This window comes from Armigeres subalbatus, chromosome 2, assembly GCF_024139115.2.
Source record: "Armigeres subalbatus isolate Guangzhou_Male chromosome 2, GZ_Asu_2, whole genome shotgun sequence".
Taxonomy (NCBI): Eukaryota; Metazoa; Arthropoda; class Insecta; order Diptera; family Culicidae; genus Armigeres; species Armigeres subalbatus.
In genome coordinates this window covers 173,009,584-173,029,230 of record NC_085140.1, presented here as the reverse complement: position 1 = coordinate 173,029,230, position 19,647 = coordinate 173,009,584, and the positions used below count along the sequence as shown (strand labels likewise).

Below are 19,647 nucleotides of genomic sequence, written 5' to 3'. Positions count from 1 at the left end.
CTGAATGAACAGTACGCTGCGAGGTGGCAATGTCCCATGAATGGATGCAATGCCAATAAGAAGAAGCTAAACTCGTTTTTTGGAATTTGTTATGATTCCACATAAATCCTCCAAGCATCTAAATTTGCATTATTTTAGTCTTGTAAGCAATTATTACATCAATGGGTGAGTCAACTGAAAGTAGAGATAATTTTTAAGACAATTGACAATTCTGAAGTAGGGCAGGCATTTTCGTCTTTTCGTCATAGTCTTGAAAACCAATAAAACACTTTTTTTTGCTAAACTCATCCGCACCAAATCGTAAGCTCAGGAGAGACTTTCTGCTATGGTGCACCCAACCAACGGTTGTTAGATTTTCCAACAATTCTGTATAAGAATCTACGAAAACCTGCATAAGAACTGGGCATATGCAAAATTGCTAGATTCTTATACAAATATTGTATAAAAATCTAACAATTTTGTAAGCTTTTCTTACAATTTTTGTATAAGAATCTAACGATTTCGCATTTGCCCAATTCTTATACTGGTTTTGGTAGATTCTTATACAGAATTGTTAGAAAATCTAACAACCGCCAGTTGGGTGTGGAGTTCTAGCAAATTGGTGTTGCTTTCCTTGATTTGAGCCCCTACGACGATGGACGGAAATATTTGCCTTGTCCCTATACTGCCGCTAACCGCAAGTCGAGCACATCTGTATATGGGCCTCCATATACAGATGTGCTCGACTTGCGGTTAGCGGCAGTATATCCAAACATTAAAATTGTCCAATCATGGGCAGTTTGATGCTTGACCGAAAAATGCAAAAAAAAAAAACGGTTGACACTTTCGATTAGGCGTTAGCGGGCTTGTATCTTTTTAGTAGTGGTTCTGAAGACTCCTTTAGGTGAAATTTGGTACATTTTGATCCTAGAAGCAATGACTTTCTTGACAAAGCCTTGACAAATTCTCTAATTCGTACGAAGGATAAAACATCGATGTAAAAGCTTCCTTGACTACGCTGTACATTGCGATTTCTGACTTACCGGTATCTGCAGATTCCGGTCCGGCCCCCGTTCACCATCCGGTAGTGCCACGTGATGCGGACATTTGCTGATGCTGTTGATGCACAAACTGCTGTTGTTGTTTCCTCCGTAGAAACTGCTGGTGCTTTGATGGTTGCTGTGTTTGCCGTAGCTACTGCTGCTGCTACTGCTACTGCTTCCGCTGCTGGAACTGCTAGAGCATGCATCCTTGTGGCGACTGCCTGGCGTCGTCGTCGTCGTCGACGCCGTATGATGGTACTGCTGCTGATGGCTGTGATTGTTCATATAATTTCTATTATCACTACTACCGCTGTTTACTAATAGATGATCGTGGTGGTGAAGCGCATGATGGCTGTGATGGTGCAAGTTGGGAAGATGTTGGTAAGAGTTGCTGGTGGCGGCATTCGCCGTCACGCCGGAGTCCACCCGTAATCGCCGGCTTCTGGAAATAGGTAAAATAGGAACCGATCAGAAACTCCCAAAAGTGAACCATTGTCAGCAACTTACCGTTCATCTCTGAGAGGTGGTGAGCCAATGGAACTACCGGCAGGAACGCCGAGCCGCTCCATTCCCGCGCAGCCGGGCGACTGTACCGATAGCATCTGGAAGAGACCGAAGGAAAGGGCATTTGTTGAATTACTGTCGCTCATTTGAAAGGGTGGGTGTGGCAAATTTGATTATTGCATTCTTTCTGGCGGTTTCCCTTTCCCTCCTCGCTGGAGCTGGGTGTGATTTGGGGTGGACTGCAACCCGTTTACGGCTGTATCAATTACGAAGAGGCAAGTGCATATAAACGGTACCGGACAACGACGACGTCGCTCAATTGGGCTTAATTTGCAATCGGCCAAAAATGCAAATGCAATTCGCGACTGATTAACTTTCCTGTTTAACCTTGATATGGAAGTCACATAAACAAATTAATTAATTACTGGCTGGTTAATTAATTGCTAATTGCATACTGGGCGTTTCTGCCGGCACGCGGTGAAAGCTACGTCAACGAAGGGAAGGGCCGCATGGCAGTCGTTGCCACAAAGTCTGGTTCATTTGACGAGGCGCGAATACCGTTGGGCAGTGATTTTTAGATTGAAAAACAAGCATTTGCCTTTTGAATGCACAGGGTAGTAAATTATAGTCATTCATGGCCCTGGAAAGTCAATTCGTTATATTTTCAATTTATTGCACAATATCTTGAGTAGCGAAGAAATTAAATTTGCTTTCAAAATAACTGCATACGACGTGGATAATAAAGCGGGAGACGACCAGTCATTTCAAGTACAACACTTTGAACACTTAAAAACTACAAGCAGTAACAACATTTCTAATGCAGAATTGCAGCTGGCACTGCAGATCTATACACCCTGCTCTGGCTGAGCATATTATCTTCAATTGGCGCTGTTAGTCGAATTGATTGAATGCTGTCGTTTTCTCGTTATAACACTTATACAAGGTTTCTTTTTGTCAGTATAAATGCCATCGGCCGAATCAGCCAGCAACAACGGCAAGAGAGGCTGCTGGATAACCCACAATCTCAGAGCACCTTCGTGCAAATGTAGCTACATATGTTAGCCAGAAGCGATAAGTTTCAATTTTAGATTCCAATCCTGGCAAACATCGGTAAGTGTGGGAAAATGGTTCAAAAAGCACCAATAAAATGGGGTTCAACGAGCGTTGTAAGTTTCGCTGAAACCGTCCTATCATAACTACTGTCCAAAAGTTATTTCTGGATGTCAATCCGCCTTAGATCCGATACCAAGCTTGACCATGGATAACATCGGTAGTCCCCTTAGTATTTTGCCTGTCTCATATAGTTTTGGTCAAACTTCGTACTTCTGAGAAAATTTACTTCAAATGTCTTTCGCTATATAATTTCTTGATGATTTACTTTTGGGTGAATTTGATGATTGAATCGATTACTTGTTACTCTTCGCAGAACTGAAACATGCTGTAAACAAAAAATATCCTCATGCGCATTTTGATCCACCCTCCTCTACACCCCTGTTGGGCGACCAACAATGTATATGTTGTCTGTGCTAAGACTAGATTTGCATTTTCTTCACGCTTCCGAAGCATGTGGAATTGCGTGGCTGAATCATTGGAGGGGAAAATTTGTCGAGATTGGATTGGAAGATTAATGCAACTACTGACTGCAGCAAAATGATTCGGATACTTTGCTGTCTCGATACAATTTTAATTATTTAACTGGCGAGAGATTGGCGTCTGCCGTGCATAGTGTTTGCGTCCTTGGGATGAAGTGGCACTGGGGACGATGACATCCGCGCCCGGTACCTTTAGGGACACATTGGATAAATAATAGCATTTCATTAAGATGAATTTATTGTTGTTTTCCTTCTATATATTTTTTTATTTGCTATTCATTTCAGGGGAGCTGAAAACCAGAACGACGATGCTTTCCTCTTGGAGCGAATGCTTTAGTGCTCCAATAATGCAAGATGAAAAATTGCATTATTCCGTTTCTACCCCTTATTTTTTTGTCGTACCGTCTCGACTCGATGATAAAGAGGTAAAATACGACTGCTTTTTTTCTGCAGCTCTAATTGGTAATTCTCTCCTCTTCTGCACTCGATGAGTGACATCTTCTGTACTATAACTTACAGCAGCATTAGTGAGCGTTGAATGGGGCCAGAAGGAAAGCCAGAAACCCGGCGAAGTGACCCGAAGATAAAATTGGCGACAGAAGTGCAACCAGCTAGCCATGAGTGGCGGTAGAGCACTCGAAAAGTTATTTTTTTGGCATTCGACTAATTTGGCTAATATAAGTTTAATGAAAATTTATGAATCCGTTTGCCTTGGTCTGGGTATGCTTTCGGGATGTGGTTCAGGGACCAAAATTAAAGCGAAACGGTGACCGAGCAGAACGAATTCGTACCTTTTTTCCTGCATATTGAAGAAATTAAGTTCTGACTTCTGAGCAGCTTATCATCTCGATATCATTCTGAAAAAAAAAATGCAGTTTGCCATTGATTTTTTGCCATGGCTCTGATAATCAAACTAAAATTTCGATTTTTGTTTTCCGAAATTTCAACTTTTGGGTAAAGCTTTCGCGATAAAAAAAAACCCTTTGGGTTTAACATCGCTGTATAAAGTACAAGATCGTCGATCAAAGTAAGTTTGTCATTCACAACAGTCTCGACAGAATGAGGGCTTTGAGACATAAAACTGGGCAAAATATGCAAATCTCGACAGTTACGATCGATACTCTCTGACTGGTAGTGCAAGGGTTATAACATTTGGTACTTATTTAGTTAACTAATAATAATGAAATTTCGCTTTTTCGTTGCAATTAGATATCGATAATTCACCTTCGAGGCTTTGTTGATTAGTGGAAGTGACGGTGCATGAACAGAATAAATATATTAGCGACGATGGACAAGCTGTGGAGTTGCCTACATTAGATGAAGTTTGAAAAGCTATTAAAGAGCTGAAACACAATAAGGCTTCGGGGAAGGACCAGCTCCCGGCTGAACTTCTCAAACATGGCAGTGAGCAGCTTTATGAAGTTCTGCACCATATTATGTCGAAAATATGGGAAGACGAGGAATTGCCTGCTAGCTGGTTGGACGGCCTCACGGCAAATACCAAGCAGGTTTCGTAAGGGCCGATCAACGATGGATCAAATGTTTACCCTGAGATAAATTCCGGGAGTACAACTTGCTGACACATCATCTGTTTATTGATTTCAAGGTGGCGTACGATTTAGTGAAACGGAATGAATTATGGAAAATTATGCTTGAACATGGTTTTCCGGCGAAACTGATACGGCTGATTCGTGTAACGTTGGACGGATCGAAATCAAGTGTAAGGGTTGCGGATGAAATATCGACGTCATTTGTTACCTTAGATGGATTAAAGCAGGGTGATGCACTCTCGAATCTACTGTTCAATATAGCGCTCGAGGGAGCGATTAGAAGAGCTAGTGTGTAAAGAAGCGGTACCATTATCACAAAATCGCATATGCTCCTGGGATTTGCGGACGATATCGATATTATCGGAATTGATCGCCGTGCCGTGGAAGAGGCTTTTGTGCCTTTTAAGAAGGAGACAGCGAGGATTGGACTCACGATCGATACCAGCAAAACGAAGTACATGGTCGCTGGCAATCAACGTGGGTTCATTAGTGGTGGTGGTTGCGATATGGTGCTGGATGGTGAAAAATTTCAAGTGGTAGATGAATTAGTGTATCTTGGAAAATTAGTGACGTGTGATAATGATGTTACCCGCGAGGTGAAAAGGCGTATTGCAGCTGCTTATTACGGACTTCGTAACCAGCTTAAGTCCCGTAGTCTGCAAATGAAAACAAAACTCGCGCTGTATACCACTTTGATTCTTCCGGTGGCTTTATACGGCCATGAGACATGGACGTTAAAGGAGGCTGATTGGAGAGCTCTCGGAGTGTTTGAGCGTAAGGTGCTGCGGACAATACTCGGCGGTAAACAGGAGAACGTTAACTGGCGGCATCGCATCACGAATTGTACCACGTGTATAAAGGGCTGGATATTATTAAACTTATACAACACGGCCCTCCTTAGCCGTGCGGTAAGACGCGCAGCTACAAAGCAAGACCATGCTGAGGGTGGCTGGGTTCGATTCCCGGTGCCGGTCTAGGCAATTTTCGGATTGGAAATTGTCTCGACTTCCCTGGGCATAAAAGTATCATCGTGCTAGCCTCATGATATATGAATGCAAAAATGGTAACCTGGCTTAGAAACCTCGCAGTTAATAACTGTGGAAGTGCTTAATGAACACTAAGCTGCGAGGCGGCTCTGTCCCAATGTGGGGATGTAATGCCAATAAGAAGAAGAAGAAGAAGTTACAACACGGCAGACTACGGTGGGCTGGTCACGTTGTTCGTATGCCGGAAGAACGTCAAGCGAAGATAATATTTGGTAGAGAACCCGGAAGAGGCCGCGTACACGATGGCTTTTTGCAGTTGAAGAGGACCTGAGGGCGCTCAATGTTCAGGGCGACTGGAAGCGATTGGCCCAGGATCGAGTCCAGTGGAGAAGGATACTCCATTCGGCGTAGGTTCATCGAAGAGCTGTAGCCCATCAAGTAAGTAAGAAGTTCATCACTCAGAACTTGAGATCTACAGCTGCAAGGAAATCGTTTTTCAGTACTCAAAGCTTCAATATGAATTCAATTATCTATTACGCCTCCCGGGAGGTCAAATTATATCGTAGGATGCCCAGGGCTGAAAGTCTCGCTAATAAAGACAAAAAAAAAAATATCGTGGGATAGTTTTGAGGTATTCTTTGTAATATCCAAACTATCCTTAAGTTCGGGACATCTCTTGGGTGTTGTCGTATGATAGTTCTAAGATATTCTTGGCAATCCAAACTGTCCTTGAGTTCGGAACTTGAGATCTATAACTGCTTAGAAGCTCTTTCCGGTACTCAAAGTTTCAATATGTATTCAATTATATCCATTACATCTCTTGGGTGGTCAACAGATGTCGTAAGTTAGTTTTAAGATATTTTGGGCAATCCAAACTGTCCTCAAATTCGGAACTTGATATCTGCAGCTGCGAGAACATCGTTTTTCTGTACTCTAAGCTTCAATAAGCAATGAATTAAATCCATTACATCTCCCGGGAGGTCAACGGTTATCGTAAGTTAGTTTCGAGATATTATGGGCAATCCAAACTGTCCTTGAGTTCGGGACTTGAAATCTACAGCTATAAGAAAATCGTTTTTCAGTACTCAAAGCTTTAATATGCATTCAATTATATTCATTACACCTTCTGGGAGGCCTACAGATATCGGATGTCCTTGAGACTCCACGCTTCAAAGTGAGCTTTCCTTCTATTGGCTCTGAACGCGTGTTACCGCAAACAAACTGACCAACTCAAAGTAATGCTTAAGAGATGAGGAATTTTTATTTGCGTGGTGGATATATGCTTTGTTTGACTGGGATTCACCGCCTTTTCTCGAAGTACACGTTAATCAGCAGCTCACAAATCTAGATCAATAACGGCGCCCACCAAGTCCTTATTGTCAGTTGGGAAAGGAGGGTAATATTAGTATGTACCGTGGGGAATCGAAATCCGTACACTTAAGCACCTTAGTATATGAAAAAGTCATTAGAAAATAGGAATCGAATGTAAATAAAACGTTTGTCATTGACACAGAAGCATGGAGGCTTCTTCTTTTGAAGTGTTTCGCATTTACTCATTCAAAACTACGAAAAACGTGATAAAATAATGAATAAAATCAACTACTCCTGACTCGAAATCCGTCCACCGTGGACGGACTTCGAATCAAAGGATCAAAATCCGTACAGCTATTTTTTACCAAAATATTTAAATTGAAGCAGTCTGATTGACTAAACTACTACTGTAAATAGTTCGATACGCACCTTCAGAAGCAATCCATTCGACTTGTATTCCGCTTATCTTATGTAATGATTCGCAATTAGCAATTAAAATACAGTTACTTTTGAAGCAATTATGCTCTACTCGAAAACAAAATGGCGGCAAAAACTCCGCGTTTGGTGGGTGGTGATTTGTTTTTAATTTTTTTTGTTTTAATTTCAAAGCCTTCTTCCCATTTCTATGCCCTAAAAGCTTTCTGTCAAGAATCTGAACAAGATAAGATAAATTATTTCTACATTAATTACCTTTGACCCCATTTAATTGATTGATATCTCATGAGGTGGACGGATTTCGGTGCTAAACGGATTTTGGTCCCGCACGGTAGTTAATGTTGCTACGAGAAAGCGAGAATATCTCTGCATCCCCACAATACCACGGAAAGGAAGTTTTTTTTTGGTTATTGGGTAGGGTAGATAAACTGAAGTATAGACCGAGGGTTCATCAAGGAGAGTGATGTAGTCCTTGACGTATTTTTTATAGTTACGAGCCTGGGGTTGCACACACGATTGAACGCTTGTTCATTATACTCTATTTAATTTTATTAGTTTAGCGAACTCGTTAATTATTTATTCTTATCTGCATGCGAGAATGTGCCATCCAGTCCCAGATGACCATAACTCCACGCACAGAAATTGAATCCTTTTGTTTTTCACCAATCGTAAAACAGTCAGCGGGTCTAGGTACCGCACCGGCGGCGAAGTTTAAACCCGTCACTTTCGGTGTGGTCCGCCTCGTGATCAGCGAAATTGATGAAACCTATCAGATGTCGCCGTATTCGATCCCCATGGTTTCGTCCCCATAGCTATCGTTGCCGGACAGCGTCGTTTGAGCAATTCTAGGAAGTCCAATGCGAGTAGGTTCGTTGTCTTTCAGATAGGAAAAAAAAAAAACAAAAAATAAGCCCCCGTAGGCAACATCATTAAATACGAAAAAGTGCGTGTCTGATATCGCATTATATTTTTTTTCCTCGTCGACCAATCGCTCGCAGTACTCGTACGCTTCTCGGAAGGCAAGGGCAACTTGAGTACGGCTGCGGTGCGTTCTATTCGGGCAACATGTGCAAAGGGTCCGAAAGTAGCCGCCGCCACCGTCGTCGTCACCATTTCGGAAGCACTGTCTCGTCGGTTGAGACTTCACGTTCAATCACGAATCGATTCAGCAACGATTGCACAAAAATGACGCCGGGGACGACTGGTGACGACAATCAGCGTCTTCGTGCCAAAGGAAGGGGTCAGTGGAGCATAATGTTACTCAATATTATGTTGATTTGATTTTTTTTTATGGGCATTCACATGTCAACAATGCTATAATAACATAACATTGGCATTAGAAGTTATTATTTATCTTAGGTAAGAACTCAAATTTCAAACATACCAATATATTAGTTGCTTATAGCTGTCACATGACTGTTTCTATATGAAGGCCCTTCATGACTCATGCGATGCATTTTGGACTGCGCTCTTCTACAACTGCCGGCTGGAATATTGTTGGAAGCAGCAGCTACAAAAAATAGAATGGAGCGATGTAGCACTAAACGAGGTCATCATGCTCATAAACGAGCGAATCGAAAACGAAGAAACCTTCCCCTGCTGGCGAGCTTAAAGCACATACCAGCACGAACGAGCCAACCATGCGGCTAAGAGCCAGGGGTTGGGTGGGCGCCCGGCCAGCAGCCGGCCGGTCTGATGTCCTAGACTGTATAATTGCACTCTCATGAAATTGCACCATGCAAAAATAATCAGCCGACGAAGCGAAACCGATGCACCCCTATATATGGAGCTGTAGTTCGCTGTCGCCGCCGTGTCGATGCATCGACGGATGGTCTCCTCAGGGCTAATCAGCAACCATCAGCTCGCGCCAATCGCTCCGTACAAAACATCCTGAACCGATTCGATTGGTTGTTGTTCTTATTCAGTATGAACATATACTTTCAATGAATGCATTTTTTTTGTTTTCTAGCGACTGAAATCAGGCGGAATTTATCCGGAATTAGTGTTGATCAATCCATGTCCCATGCTTATCGAATTAGTTTAAAAGTTCAATAGATAGAAATGTCGTCGCCATAGGGACGTGAAATATAGGACTTCATTATTTTCTCAAGATAGATAAGCAATGGAAATATCAAAGATATTCAGATTTTTCCGTTTGTATAAAAAGTGAATAAATTTACAATTATTTTTTTAAGACCATTAAAGAATCTAACTCCAATGGTTGGAGCCCAAGTTTGCATAATTGCTGATGCGCATTACGAATTTCACGTTTCTATGACTTCGTAGGGCGACGACTAGGTACGACGGGCGCTTAAATAGTTTGAATAATTTAAAATCTCACCCAATTAGGTTGCGTCGGCGAGCGCGCGAACCATCATCTCCCGCTTGGTAAATCAAAGAAGATAATGATGGAGATTCTATCAAGGTTCACCGCTTGAGCAGGTGCTTGGCTCGTTATCGTCTAGTGGCGATGATGGTTTACTAACCTTCCTAATTAGCATTGCCGAAGCGTGAAAGTACGGTACGATTATAGGACGCATTTACATCCCGTTCGAGAAGCAAGAAGCTTCGGTGCTTACCCTCGTCAGCGGTTGAATGCTTGAATGAACCAGTTGAGACGACTGTTGCTAGGCTCGCGAATTTACTTCAAATTAAGTAAGGATCTGAATTCAAGGTTTCTGCTTTCACTAGGTAAGTTGAAATTTATTTGCGTAACACATACGAGCAGTAGAAAATTGTTTTGAAAAAGTAATCAAGAAGAATATTTTAATATGCAAAACAGAAGCTGCACTTTTTGCTGGTGGGTAAGCCCATCCTTCTATGGGGCTGCCGTCTATGGTCGTTTGGTAATCGTCATATTTTTCTCAATCAGCACGTTCCGCTAAGCCTTGCCGACGACGACGACGACGTCTTTGGACAGAAACCCACGATCGTTCAACGCCACTCATCATGACTGGATTTGAGGCAACGCTTATTGCTGCTGTTTCTGTAATGCATTGTGTTTCGTGATGCACCCCGCTTACTCTTTGTATTTTTAAAAATCCATAACAATAAGTTTGCTACAATTTAAAGCGATGCAGCTGCAGTTGCATACTAATTAATAAATTGTCTCCCTGTCTTTTGTTCGGCTGGGCTGTCCTCAATTCAGCTCGTCGATCGCCCAACCAGCCGCCGCCAACAGACATGATGGGTGTTACTGCGGCTCACGCACCTCAAACTATCCGAGTTTGCCAACAGGAAACCCGAGTTGGACTCACGGTTGTCACCTCTGCTGGTGGGTACATCGACTCGATAACTACGGGGCGTATCACGAGCTGCCTTTTTCTATCGCTTGCAACGCAAATCGCCTATTAAGTGTTGTCTAGCCAGGCAGTCGTCAGTCAGTTAGTCAATGTGGGGACGCAGCTCCGATTGAGGTGTTTGTACGCATGCATTCCTCTGTGCAGTAGCAGAAATAGTAAACGAAATGGGATCAAAAGTGGTAGAGGCTTTTGATCCCATATGAACACAAAGATCATCATCACTGGTGGAGTTGAGCTGGACCACGATGAGGCACGTGACCCATTGAATATTTTTCCTGTAATTTTAGTATTTACGCAAAAAATACTCTAAAGAAAAAAAAAACTCAGAAAACTCCAGCAAATTTCTTTTGGAATTTCCAAAGAATTTCTCATGGAAGCTCCAGAGATCTACATGTGAAAACTCCCAACAGTTTAGGTAATGGAAAATAGAATTGGAAATTCCAACAAATTTTCTGAGGGAACGCGCTGGAATTCAATTTAAATACTACATAGCGCTTTCAGGAGCACATATCTCCAAAAGCAAACGACATGCAAAAGTGAAAAGCAGTTGTTTATCTTTGCCCACTTGCAGTAAACAAAAAAGGTTTTCAGATGTGCTAACCGCCCATAAATTTACATTTGTGCGAGCAAACGCGCCCCAACCCAACCGCTCCAAATGGAATAATTTAAGTATTTCTAAAAGAATTTCTGAAGAGATACTTGAAAAAAATCTTTAAGGAATTTCTGAAGAGATGCTTGAAAAAATTCTTGAAGGATTTTCTAAAGGTATTTCCAGCCTGAAATTATGAAGGAATTTCCCATGAAATTCCTAATGGGATTTCCAATGGTGTCAAGCAGCGTTTCTCAACCTTTTTCTTGAGAGGTACCCCTTCGAACTTTTACTTTCATTGAGGTACCCCCTATTTTTTTCGCTGTGAATGAAAATAAGCATTACTAATGAGATATATGAAAAACGGAACTGAAAACTAACGGGATATATGCTGCCTATGATCGCGTATCAATCCCATCTTTGCCGGATCTCCTATTCATATGGGACAAATATGCGATTTTGGGTAGTATGGATCTTCATAAAGTTGACTGAAATTTTTGTTATTTCGTGAAACTTTCCATTTCAAATTTAGTTTCATCAAGCTTTCGATGAGTCTTTGAGGACATGTGAAGGGTTTCGAGCCTTTTGAAAGTAAACTTCGGAGCATCCTAGCATCTTGAATGCAGGCTTTCGAGCCCCTTGAAAGAGGCTTCTGAGCTTCTAAAAAGGAGGCTTCCGAGCCTCTTGAAATTAGGTTTCTGAGCATCTTGAAAGGAATAAACTGATCGCATCGCCATGTATAATGCAAAATTTTGGAATCAAACATAAAACAATTCTCGCTTAATTTTTCAAAAGGACCTAAGTAACATTTTTTTCATGAATTAATTTGAGTACTGCAATTAAAAGCATTCATATTGGTCTATTGATTGCACTATTCAAATTAATTCATGAAAAAAAATGTTACTTAGGTCCTTTTGAAAAGTTAAGCGAGAATTATAAAAACTAATAATAAGTTTTCATTGGAATGGTAATACATCCACCATTAAGCATTTTTTTCCGAGGTACCCCCTGTTGCCAATGAAGGTACCCCCAGGGGGGAACCGCTGGTGTAAAAGAAAAGTTACTGAAGAAATTTCTTGAGGTGTTTCGGAAGGAATACCTAAAGAATTCCTGGATGAAAATTTAAAAGACTTCCAGGAGAATGTTCTGAAGTTCTGAAAGAAGTTTTCAAAGAAATTTCAAGAGTATTCACTGCAAAAGTTTCTCTCGGAATTTCCTGAAATAACTGCAGCAGGAAAAGAATACATGAGAAAATTACGAAAGAATTACTAAATCAATTTCCAGAGAAGGGAGCATCCATAAAGTACGTAACGCTTTGAGGGGGAGAGGGGGTTCCCGAAGTGTGACAATCCATACACAAATTTTAAGTGAGTCATACAAAAAGTGTGACATAGGGGGGGGGGGAAGGGGGAGGGGTCGAAAATGGTAAATTTTTGCTTTACGTAATTAATGGATCTTCCCGAATAAAATCTTTAAAAGAGTTGTGCGCAACGCCGCCGATAGTTTTTGACATTACAACGCCGCCAACATTTTTGTATCAGCACGCCGCCGGCTAAAATCTATATATTTTCACGCCGATTCAAATTTGTAGAAATCCGCAGAATTTGGCATCGAAATTCCGAAGAAATTGATTGATTTGTGGCGCAGCATCGTTCAGGATGGAGATCTTTCATGTCGGTCCTTTGCACCACTATAGGACCCATAAACTAAAAAAACCGCTGAAAGTTAAAAGATTTTTTTTTCGTAAAAATGCCAATGATTTCCTAGACAATTTATTTACAATTTCCCGTAAAATTTTGGGAAGTTTTCGTAAAACCTATAAAGAATTTTCTTTGTAATTCCAAAAGTACTTCCAATAAAATCCAGAGTAAATTTCTTTGAAAATTTAGTTTAATTTTTCGTGGAAATTCAGAAGAACATTCCAAACAACTTGTTTAATAATATCTGACACATTCCCACTGAAAATTTAAAAAAAATATCCGCGTAAATATTCCGATGAAATTTTCAAGGATTTCCTGATGCAATCCCAACGGTCGAAAATTTCTTTTGGTCAAATACGTCATTTTGCCGAAGAAGTCATTTTGGTCGAATACGTCATTTGGTCGAAATGGTCGTTTGGCAGAAAGAGACTTTTAGCCGAACCGGTCAATATTTTTGTCCATTTTCAGCAATCTGTTCACCAAATTCCTTTTTCGTCCGAATGGTCCTTGTTGCCAAGCGACAATTTTAGTCAAACAACATTTTCTGCCGCATGACCTATTTCGGTCAAACGAACTGTTTAGGCAAAGGTTTTTTTGGTCTTATTACCAGTTTGGCCGTACATTCATCCCATTCTTGTACTATATGAAAGGTAAATCGCACATAAGAAAAGTAAAAATAAGCACTGATAAGTGAAAAAGGTCAAATCTCCACATTTGGTTATACTCATTTCAAGAATATCCGTCGAACGCAACTTGTTGCGAGGAAATCAGCAGAATATAAGTTCCAAAAAATTATATTCGATCTCATAGTTCGATCCTAACCATGGAACATAAAAAAGAATCAAATTATCATTTTGGGAATTTGAAGAATTTCCTGGGAAGTTGAATTTGATGATCATTGGATTTTCCGGCAAAATTTAATAGGGAGAATTCCCAAAAAAGTCATGCAAGAATTTCAGAAGTAAACCTTAGAGGAATTTCCCAAGAAATTTCAAAAGGAGTCTCCGAAGAAATTTCCAAAGAAATTTCCAAAACTATCCTCAATTTTGTATAAGGTTCTGAAGGATTTTCCGTAGAAACTTTTTGGTTTTGGAGGAATGCCTGGAGGAAGCTCTAAAAGAATTTCTGAGGGAATTCTTTTTATGAATTTTTGAAGGAATTTTCAATTAAATTTGTGGATTTATCTCCGGAGGATTTCCCGAGGAAAACCTTGGAGGGAAATCTGAAGAAATTCATGGAGAAAAAAAAAATTTTAGAGATATCAAATAATGACGCAAAATCCATCAGGCGTTCTTCTGAAATTCCATCAGGTATTCCTTAAAAGTTCCTGGGGGATTTTTTGAAATTTCGTCCAAGAATTTTGGAAGGAATTCATGGTGCAAATTGCTTAGCAATTACTGTAGAAGATTATGGAAGGAATATCTGGAATACCGATCCATTATCAAACTTTTTTGAATGTTCTCAGGAATTCCAGGAATTGGAAGTTTTTGGTGAAACATTTTGAAGAATTCCTAAAGGCTTTTTCAAAACAATAATAAATAGTTTCTAGACGATACAATACAATTCAAATTTTGTAATATTTGAAACTACTTGAAACTACTTGACTATTTTTTGACTGATTTTTTGACTACTTGACTATTTTAGTTGGTTAACTTATTAATCCCTCCAGTAATAGTTCTTACTGATGACGCCAAATTATCGCCAAAACTGTTGGTGCCCCACCATTACCCGACTTCTGGCGCCGCCGATGATCATCACATTAATCGCCTCCCGAGCTGATCGTGTATTCGTATGCTACCAGAACGTGAGGGGACTGAGGTCGAAAATCGACGATTTGTTTTTGGCTGTGGCGGATTGCAACTACGACGTCATATTACTGACCGAGACCGGATTAAACGATTGCATCGATTCTCTACAAATTTTCGGATCGTCATTCAATGTGTTTCGTTGTGACCGAAACCGTATAAACAGCAACAAGCCAAGTTTTGGTGGAGTCCTGATAGCAGTTAATCATTGTTATTCCTGTGTGCAAGTCCGTACAAGTTTTGGTGAAAGACTTGAGCAAGTGTTTGCCGATATGACCATTGGGTCATCTGCTGGTTGGTGTCACCTATATTCCGCCTGATCGTAGACACAACGTAAAACTCTTTGACGAACATGTAGCCTCCGTTTGTGAGATGTGCGTCAATACGTCCTTCGATGACCATGTGTTGATTTGCGAGGATTATAACCAGCCCCGTCTACAGGGGATTCTGAATGCTGATGATAACGTGCTGATAGCTGACACTATGTATGTTCCTGCGTGTTGTGTTGCACTGTTTGACGGACCATCGTAAGCAATCCTACCGTACACTAGACCTTGTGTTCTGTTTCGATACTTATAAACCAAACGTCAACTCTGCTGTAGTTGCTTTGTTGCCTGTGGATGTGCATCATCCTCCGTTGGAAATATCTTTCCCAGCGCGACGTGAACTTCCGACTGATTACTCGCATGGTGCGGACGACAAGCCAGGTCTGGATTTTGACAAGGTAGATTATGAGTTGCTCTGCGGTGATCTTCAAAATGTTGATTGGGCCTGTTTAAATGCGAGTCAGAATGTTGATGAAATGGCGAGTAAATTCTGTTTCATCGTTTAACAATGGTTGCAAGCGAATGTTCCTGCTCAACGGCACCCAGTCACCTGCTTGGAGTACCTCGTTACTAAGAAAGTTGAAAAGGGAAAGAATCTTGCCCAACGGACTCTCGAGAGCAAACTCAGTTTCCAACGTACTAGTAATACTTCCCACAGCTTGAATTCGGAATTATATAAAGCCCACGTTATGAGAGTGCAAACCAATTTCAAACGTAATCTCAAAAGCTTTTGGAAGTTCGTTAACACTAAAAGGAAAAACTCATCTATTCCAAAGAATGTGGTGTATGCCAACGTTGAAGCAAAAACATCTGCGGAATGTTGTGAACTCTTCGCTAGATTTTGTGATTCCGTATTCAATCAAAGCTCTGCTACCGATGCCGAAGCTGAATCCGCCTCGCTAGACGTTCCTTTGGACTTGATTAGCCTAACAACATTCGTGGTCACCCCTGCAATGGTCATCGTAACCGCCAAGAAGCTGAAAAGCTCTCTGCCTCCGGGTCCAGATGGGATTCCATCTGTTTTATTCTGTCCCTGTTGCACTGTTATTGTCGAGCCTCTCGCTTCTATTTTCTCCCGCTCACTCGATGTTTCCTGTCTTTAAAACTGGTGACAAAAGGGAAGTCAGAAACTACAGGGGGATAACTAGATAACGAACTTGCTAGTTTTCACTAACACCTGCGTGAATGCCATGGAAAGCAAGGCTTAAGACAATGTTATCTACACCGACTTAAAAGCAGCCTTTGATAAAATCGATCACAGCATGCTGCTGACCAAACTTTTTCGTCTCGGTAGCTCCACAAAGTGTTCATCACGGTTGAGCTCTTACCTAACTGGAAGGAAACTACGAGTGAAAATTGATTCCTGTGTTTCATCGTCCTTCTTCATTTTTTCTGGTCTACCCCAGAGAAGTAAATTGAGACCATTGTTGTTCACGTTATTCTTCAACGATGTCACTGCAAAACTTGGACTGGATAGCAACATCATTTATGCTGACGATCTGAAAATTTACTTGATGATTCGATCGGCTAACGATTGTCGCCGATTACAAAGTTCGCTGGATATCTTTGTTGCCTGGTGTCATCGGAACCGACTTATTATCAGTGTTCCGAAATGTTCCGTGATGACGTTCCATCGATTGAAGGAGCCAATATTGTTCGATTACCATATAGACGGCACGATACTTGAAAGAGTTGAGATGGTTTCCGATCTTGGAGTCAGGATGGATCCAAAGCTGACATTCAACTCTCATTATACTGCGATCATTTCCAAAGCAAATCGTCAGCTTGGCTTTTTTGCTAAAATTGCCAAATATTTTACCGATCCATATTGCTTCAACTCTCTGTATTGTGCGCTTGAACGACCTATCCTTGAGACCACTTCTATTGTGTGGAAATGATGTATCGTGGTTCCTAAGGATTGAACGTGTTCAGCAGAGGTTCATTCGGATGGCATTCCGCAGTGTGCCTTGGCGTGATCCAATGAATCTTCCAGCATACCCTGATCGCTGTAAACTGCTTGGTATGGACACCCTAGAAAGAAGAAAAAGAGTGCAGCAGGCAACATTCGTTGCCAAGGTACTGAATAACGAAATTGATTCTCCGCAGTTGCTTGCGCTACTGGACTTCCTCGCAATTCAACGTCTTCTCTGGCAACGATCATTGCTACAGGACCGATTCCATCCAACAGCATTCGGCTACAATGAGCCGCTATCGTCGATGATCCGGACATTCACGAAGAAGTTGTCACGTTGAAGATCTCTACGATTTCGATCAAATAACCACTCGCTTCAAAAATAAGATTTGTCGTTCGTCATTGTTGTAGGAGTAATTGTTCGTGTGGTATTGCAAAAAATGTATGTTTCTTTTTCATTCATTAGGACATTGTAGTCAAATGGATCAGTACTAAATAAATAATTTATTTAATCGCATATTATCCTGCGATTCAGCAGTCAAACAATATTTTTTGACAAGTGTCTTGTCAGTACAAAAGCACATCATATTTTTCGAAATGAAGAGATTGATTTTAAAATTGTAGGTTGTGGAGGACCCAAATGTTTGTTTTTGTTCAAAATCAATATTTTGCTTTCTCTAATCGATCTAAACACGGTTTGGGCATTACAAATTTTTAATTCGCGGTATTATCAATTTCACACTAGAATTTTTATTTTCATTTTTTTTTTCAATCAAACAATTACTTGAATTTCTAAATCTTCTTTTATTTTTCAACATATTTAGAGTTTGAAAATTCCTATTCAATGCTGAATTATTACAAATTTTAAATTTTCAGAGTGATTTTTTTATTTTCCGTGTAACGAGTTAGATAAATATTTTAGAGTTTTAGAAAAATACTAAACTACAAATATTTCACTCTTCAAAGGTATACGAGCGAAAACACAGAGGAACAAAATATTTTTCAATTTTCAATATTTTTTCTAGAAATGTGTTGGATTTTGAAAATTGACTTTAAACCACATTTAAACATGCATTGAAATAAACTTCATTGAACAACATCAAAAATATTTCAAAATTTGATCAATTGGAAATTATAAAAAGTAATCAAAATACCATGTCTAAAGGTGGTCTTGTGCATTAGATGGTTAATATTGCGAAAAAGAATCCTTGGTGGGACTCGAAACTACAACCTCCTGCTCTCTGGCGGGATTGGGGGTTAAACACAACAAGACTACTTAGTGGTCTTATCCGCGGAGGAGCCATCTGATCTATCGCGTAACTAATCATGTATTCGCGGGACTGCCATATGGTTCAATACTATTACCCTCTATCACGGCGTCAAGTGCTTATGTCAAAAGAAACAAATATGTGACACACAATATCAGTTCCCTTGTGAACAGTCAATAGTTTACCGTTTCCTTTGCATTTGAACTTGATCTCCCATCATACCTGTCAGACAAGTTTTCTAACGTTGAAAAACTAGTTTCGACTCAAAGAACAGTAGCCAACCAGTCTGTTCCTAGTCTGTTCTAATCCACCCCCTATCCTTTATCCCGCGAATAAATAAAAAAAGCAAGTCAATGACCCCAACCACATCACACATTCAATCAAACGCTGCAGCCCAGCTGACAGGTGTTCAAATTCAAACGATAATTAATATTCGCTGCATTCATCAGTCTGGTCTGGTGAGACCAGACCAGCAACGCCCAGGGTTCATACGTTGAGGTGCGCAAATGCGTGCATCGGATCTTCTATATGCTTCGGATGCAATGAGTTTTCGCGTCATGCCCCTTTTCCGACCACTTGTTGGTGAATTGTGGCGATGCGGATAAGCCGACCTACGAAAGTTTCAGCAAAACTTTTGCAAAATTTCTCTCATGGTCGTTCAGCTAATTCGTGAAGATTCAAATAGAAGCGTTAGTTAGAGGTTTCCCATTAAACATAAAAACTGTCACTAATAAATTCTTGTTGAAACCAATTACAATATAAGCTATAAATAGAATTATCCACACAAAGAGTGTTACGAGGGGGGTGGAGTAGGTCTAAAATTGCACAATTTCGCGTCATCTGATTTGTGACAGTCTCTTCGGCAAAGTTTTAAAATTGATTACTCACCCTACAAAATTGAAAGAAAATAACGAGTGAGCACTGCATCCAACTGCAATTTACCAACCTGTCCGAAAGGAGGGCGTCAGATTGAGCGAAATCGTGTCTTTCGTTTTTACCGGACTCGCCATCAGTAATCGCCTGATCCCTCCATAACAGCAATAATGCAGGGAAGCACTTGCCGAATAGTTCTTGCACTTACACGAACCATCGCCCCGCAACAACACGGTAGAAGAATTTCCATAAATTTACGCTGACAGTCTCGACGAAATAAAATTCTCTTGCCGAGCCAAACATGATCGTTTCAAATTATAAAACCATCAGGATGAGCGAGGATATTTATTCGTTAGCCTCATTCTTGCTGTCACCGCAAGAGTGGCGCATGGAGCACGATGGTTCCGACAGAAGGCGACGTGCGCAAGCTGGGTGCAACGCATTGGGCAATGCAACCAGATCTGGGTGTGGA

The 19,647-nt window shown here is 40.8% G+C and overlaps 1 protein-coding gene across 1 annotated transcript in view; it reads right to left on the bottom strand.

The window, feature by feature from the left end:
* Positions 1 to 19,647, bottom strand: part of LOC134209382 (uncharacterized protein DDB_G0271670-like) — a 79,474-nt gene that overhangs the window by 11,075 nt on the left and 48,752 nt on the right. Inside the window, exons 3-4 of the mRNA XM_062685366.1 lie at positions 1,530 to 1,624; positions 1,023 to 1,464 (exon numbers count right to left, since the gene is read on the bottom strand). Coding sequence (XP_062541350.1) covers positions 1,023 to 1,464; positions 1,530 to 1,624 — 537 coding nt within the window. The remainder of the gene's footprint in view (positions 1 to 1,022; positions 1,465 to 1,529; positions 1,625 to 19,647) is intronic.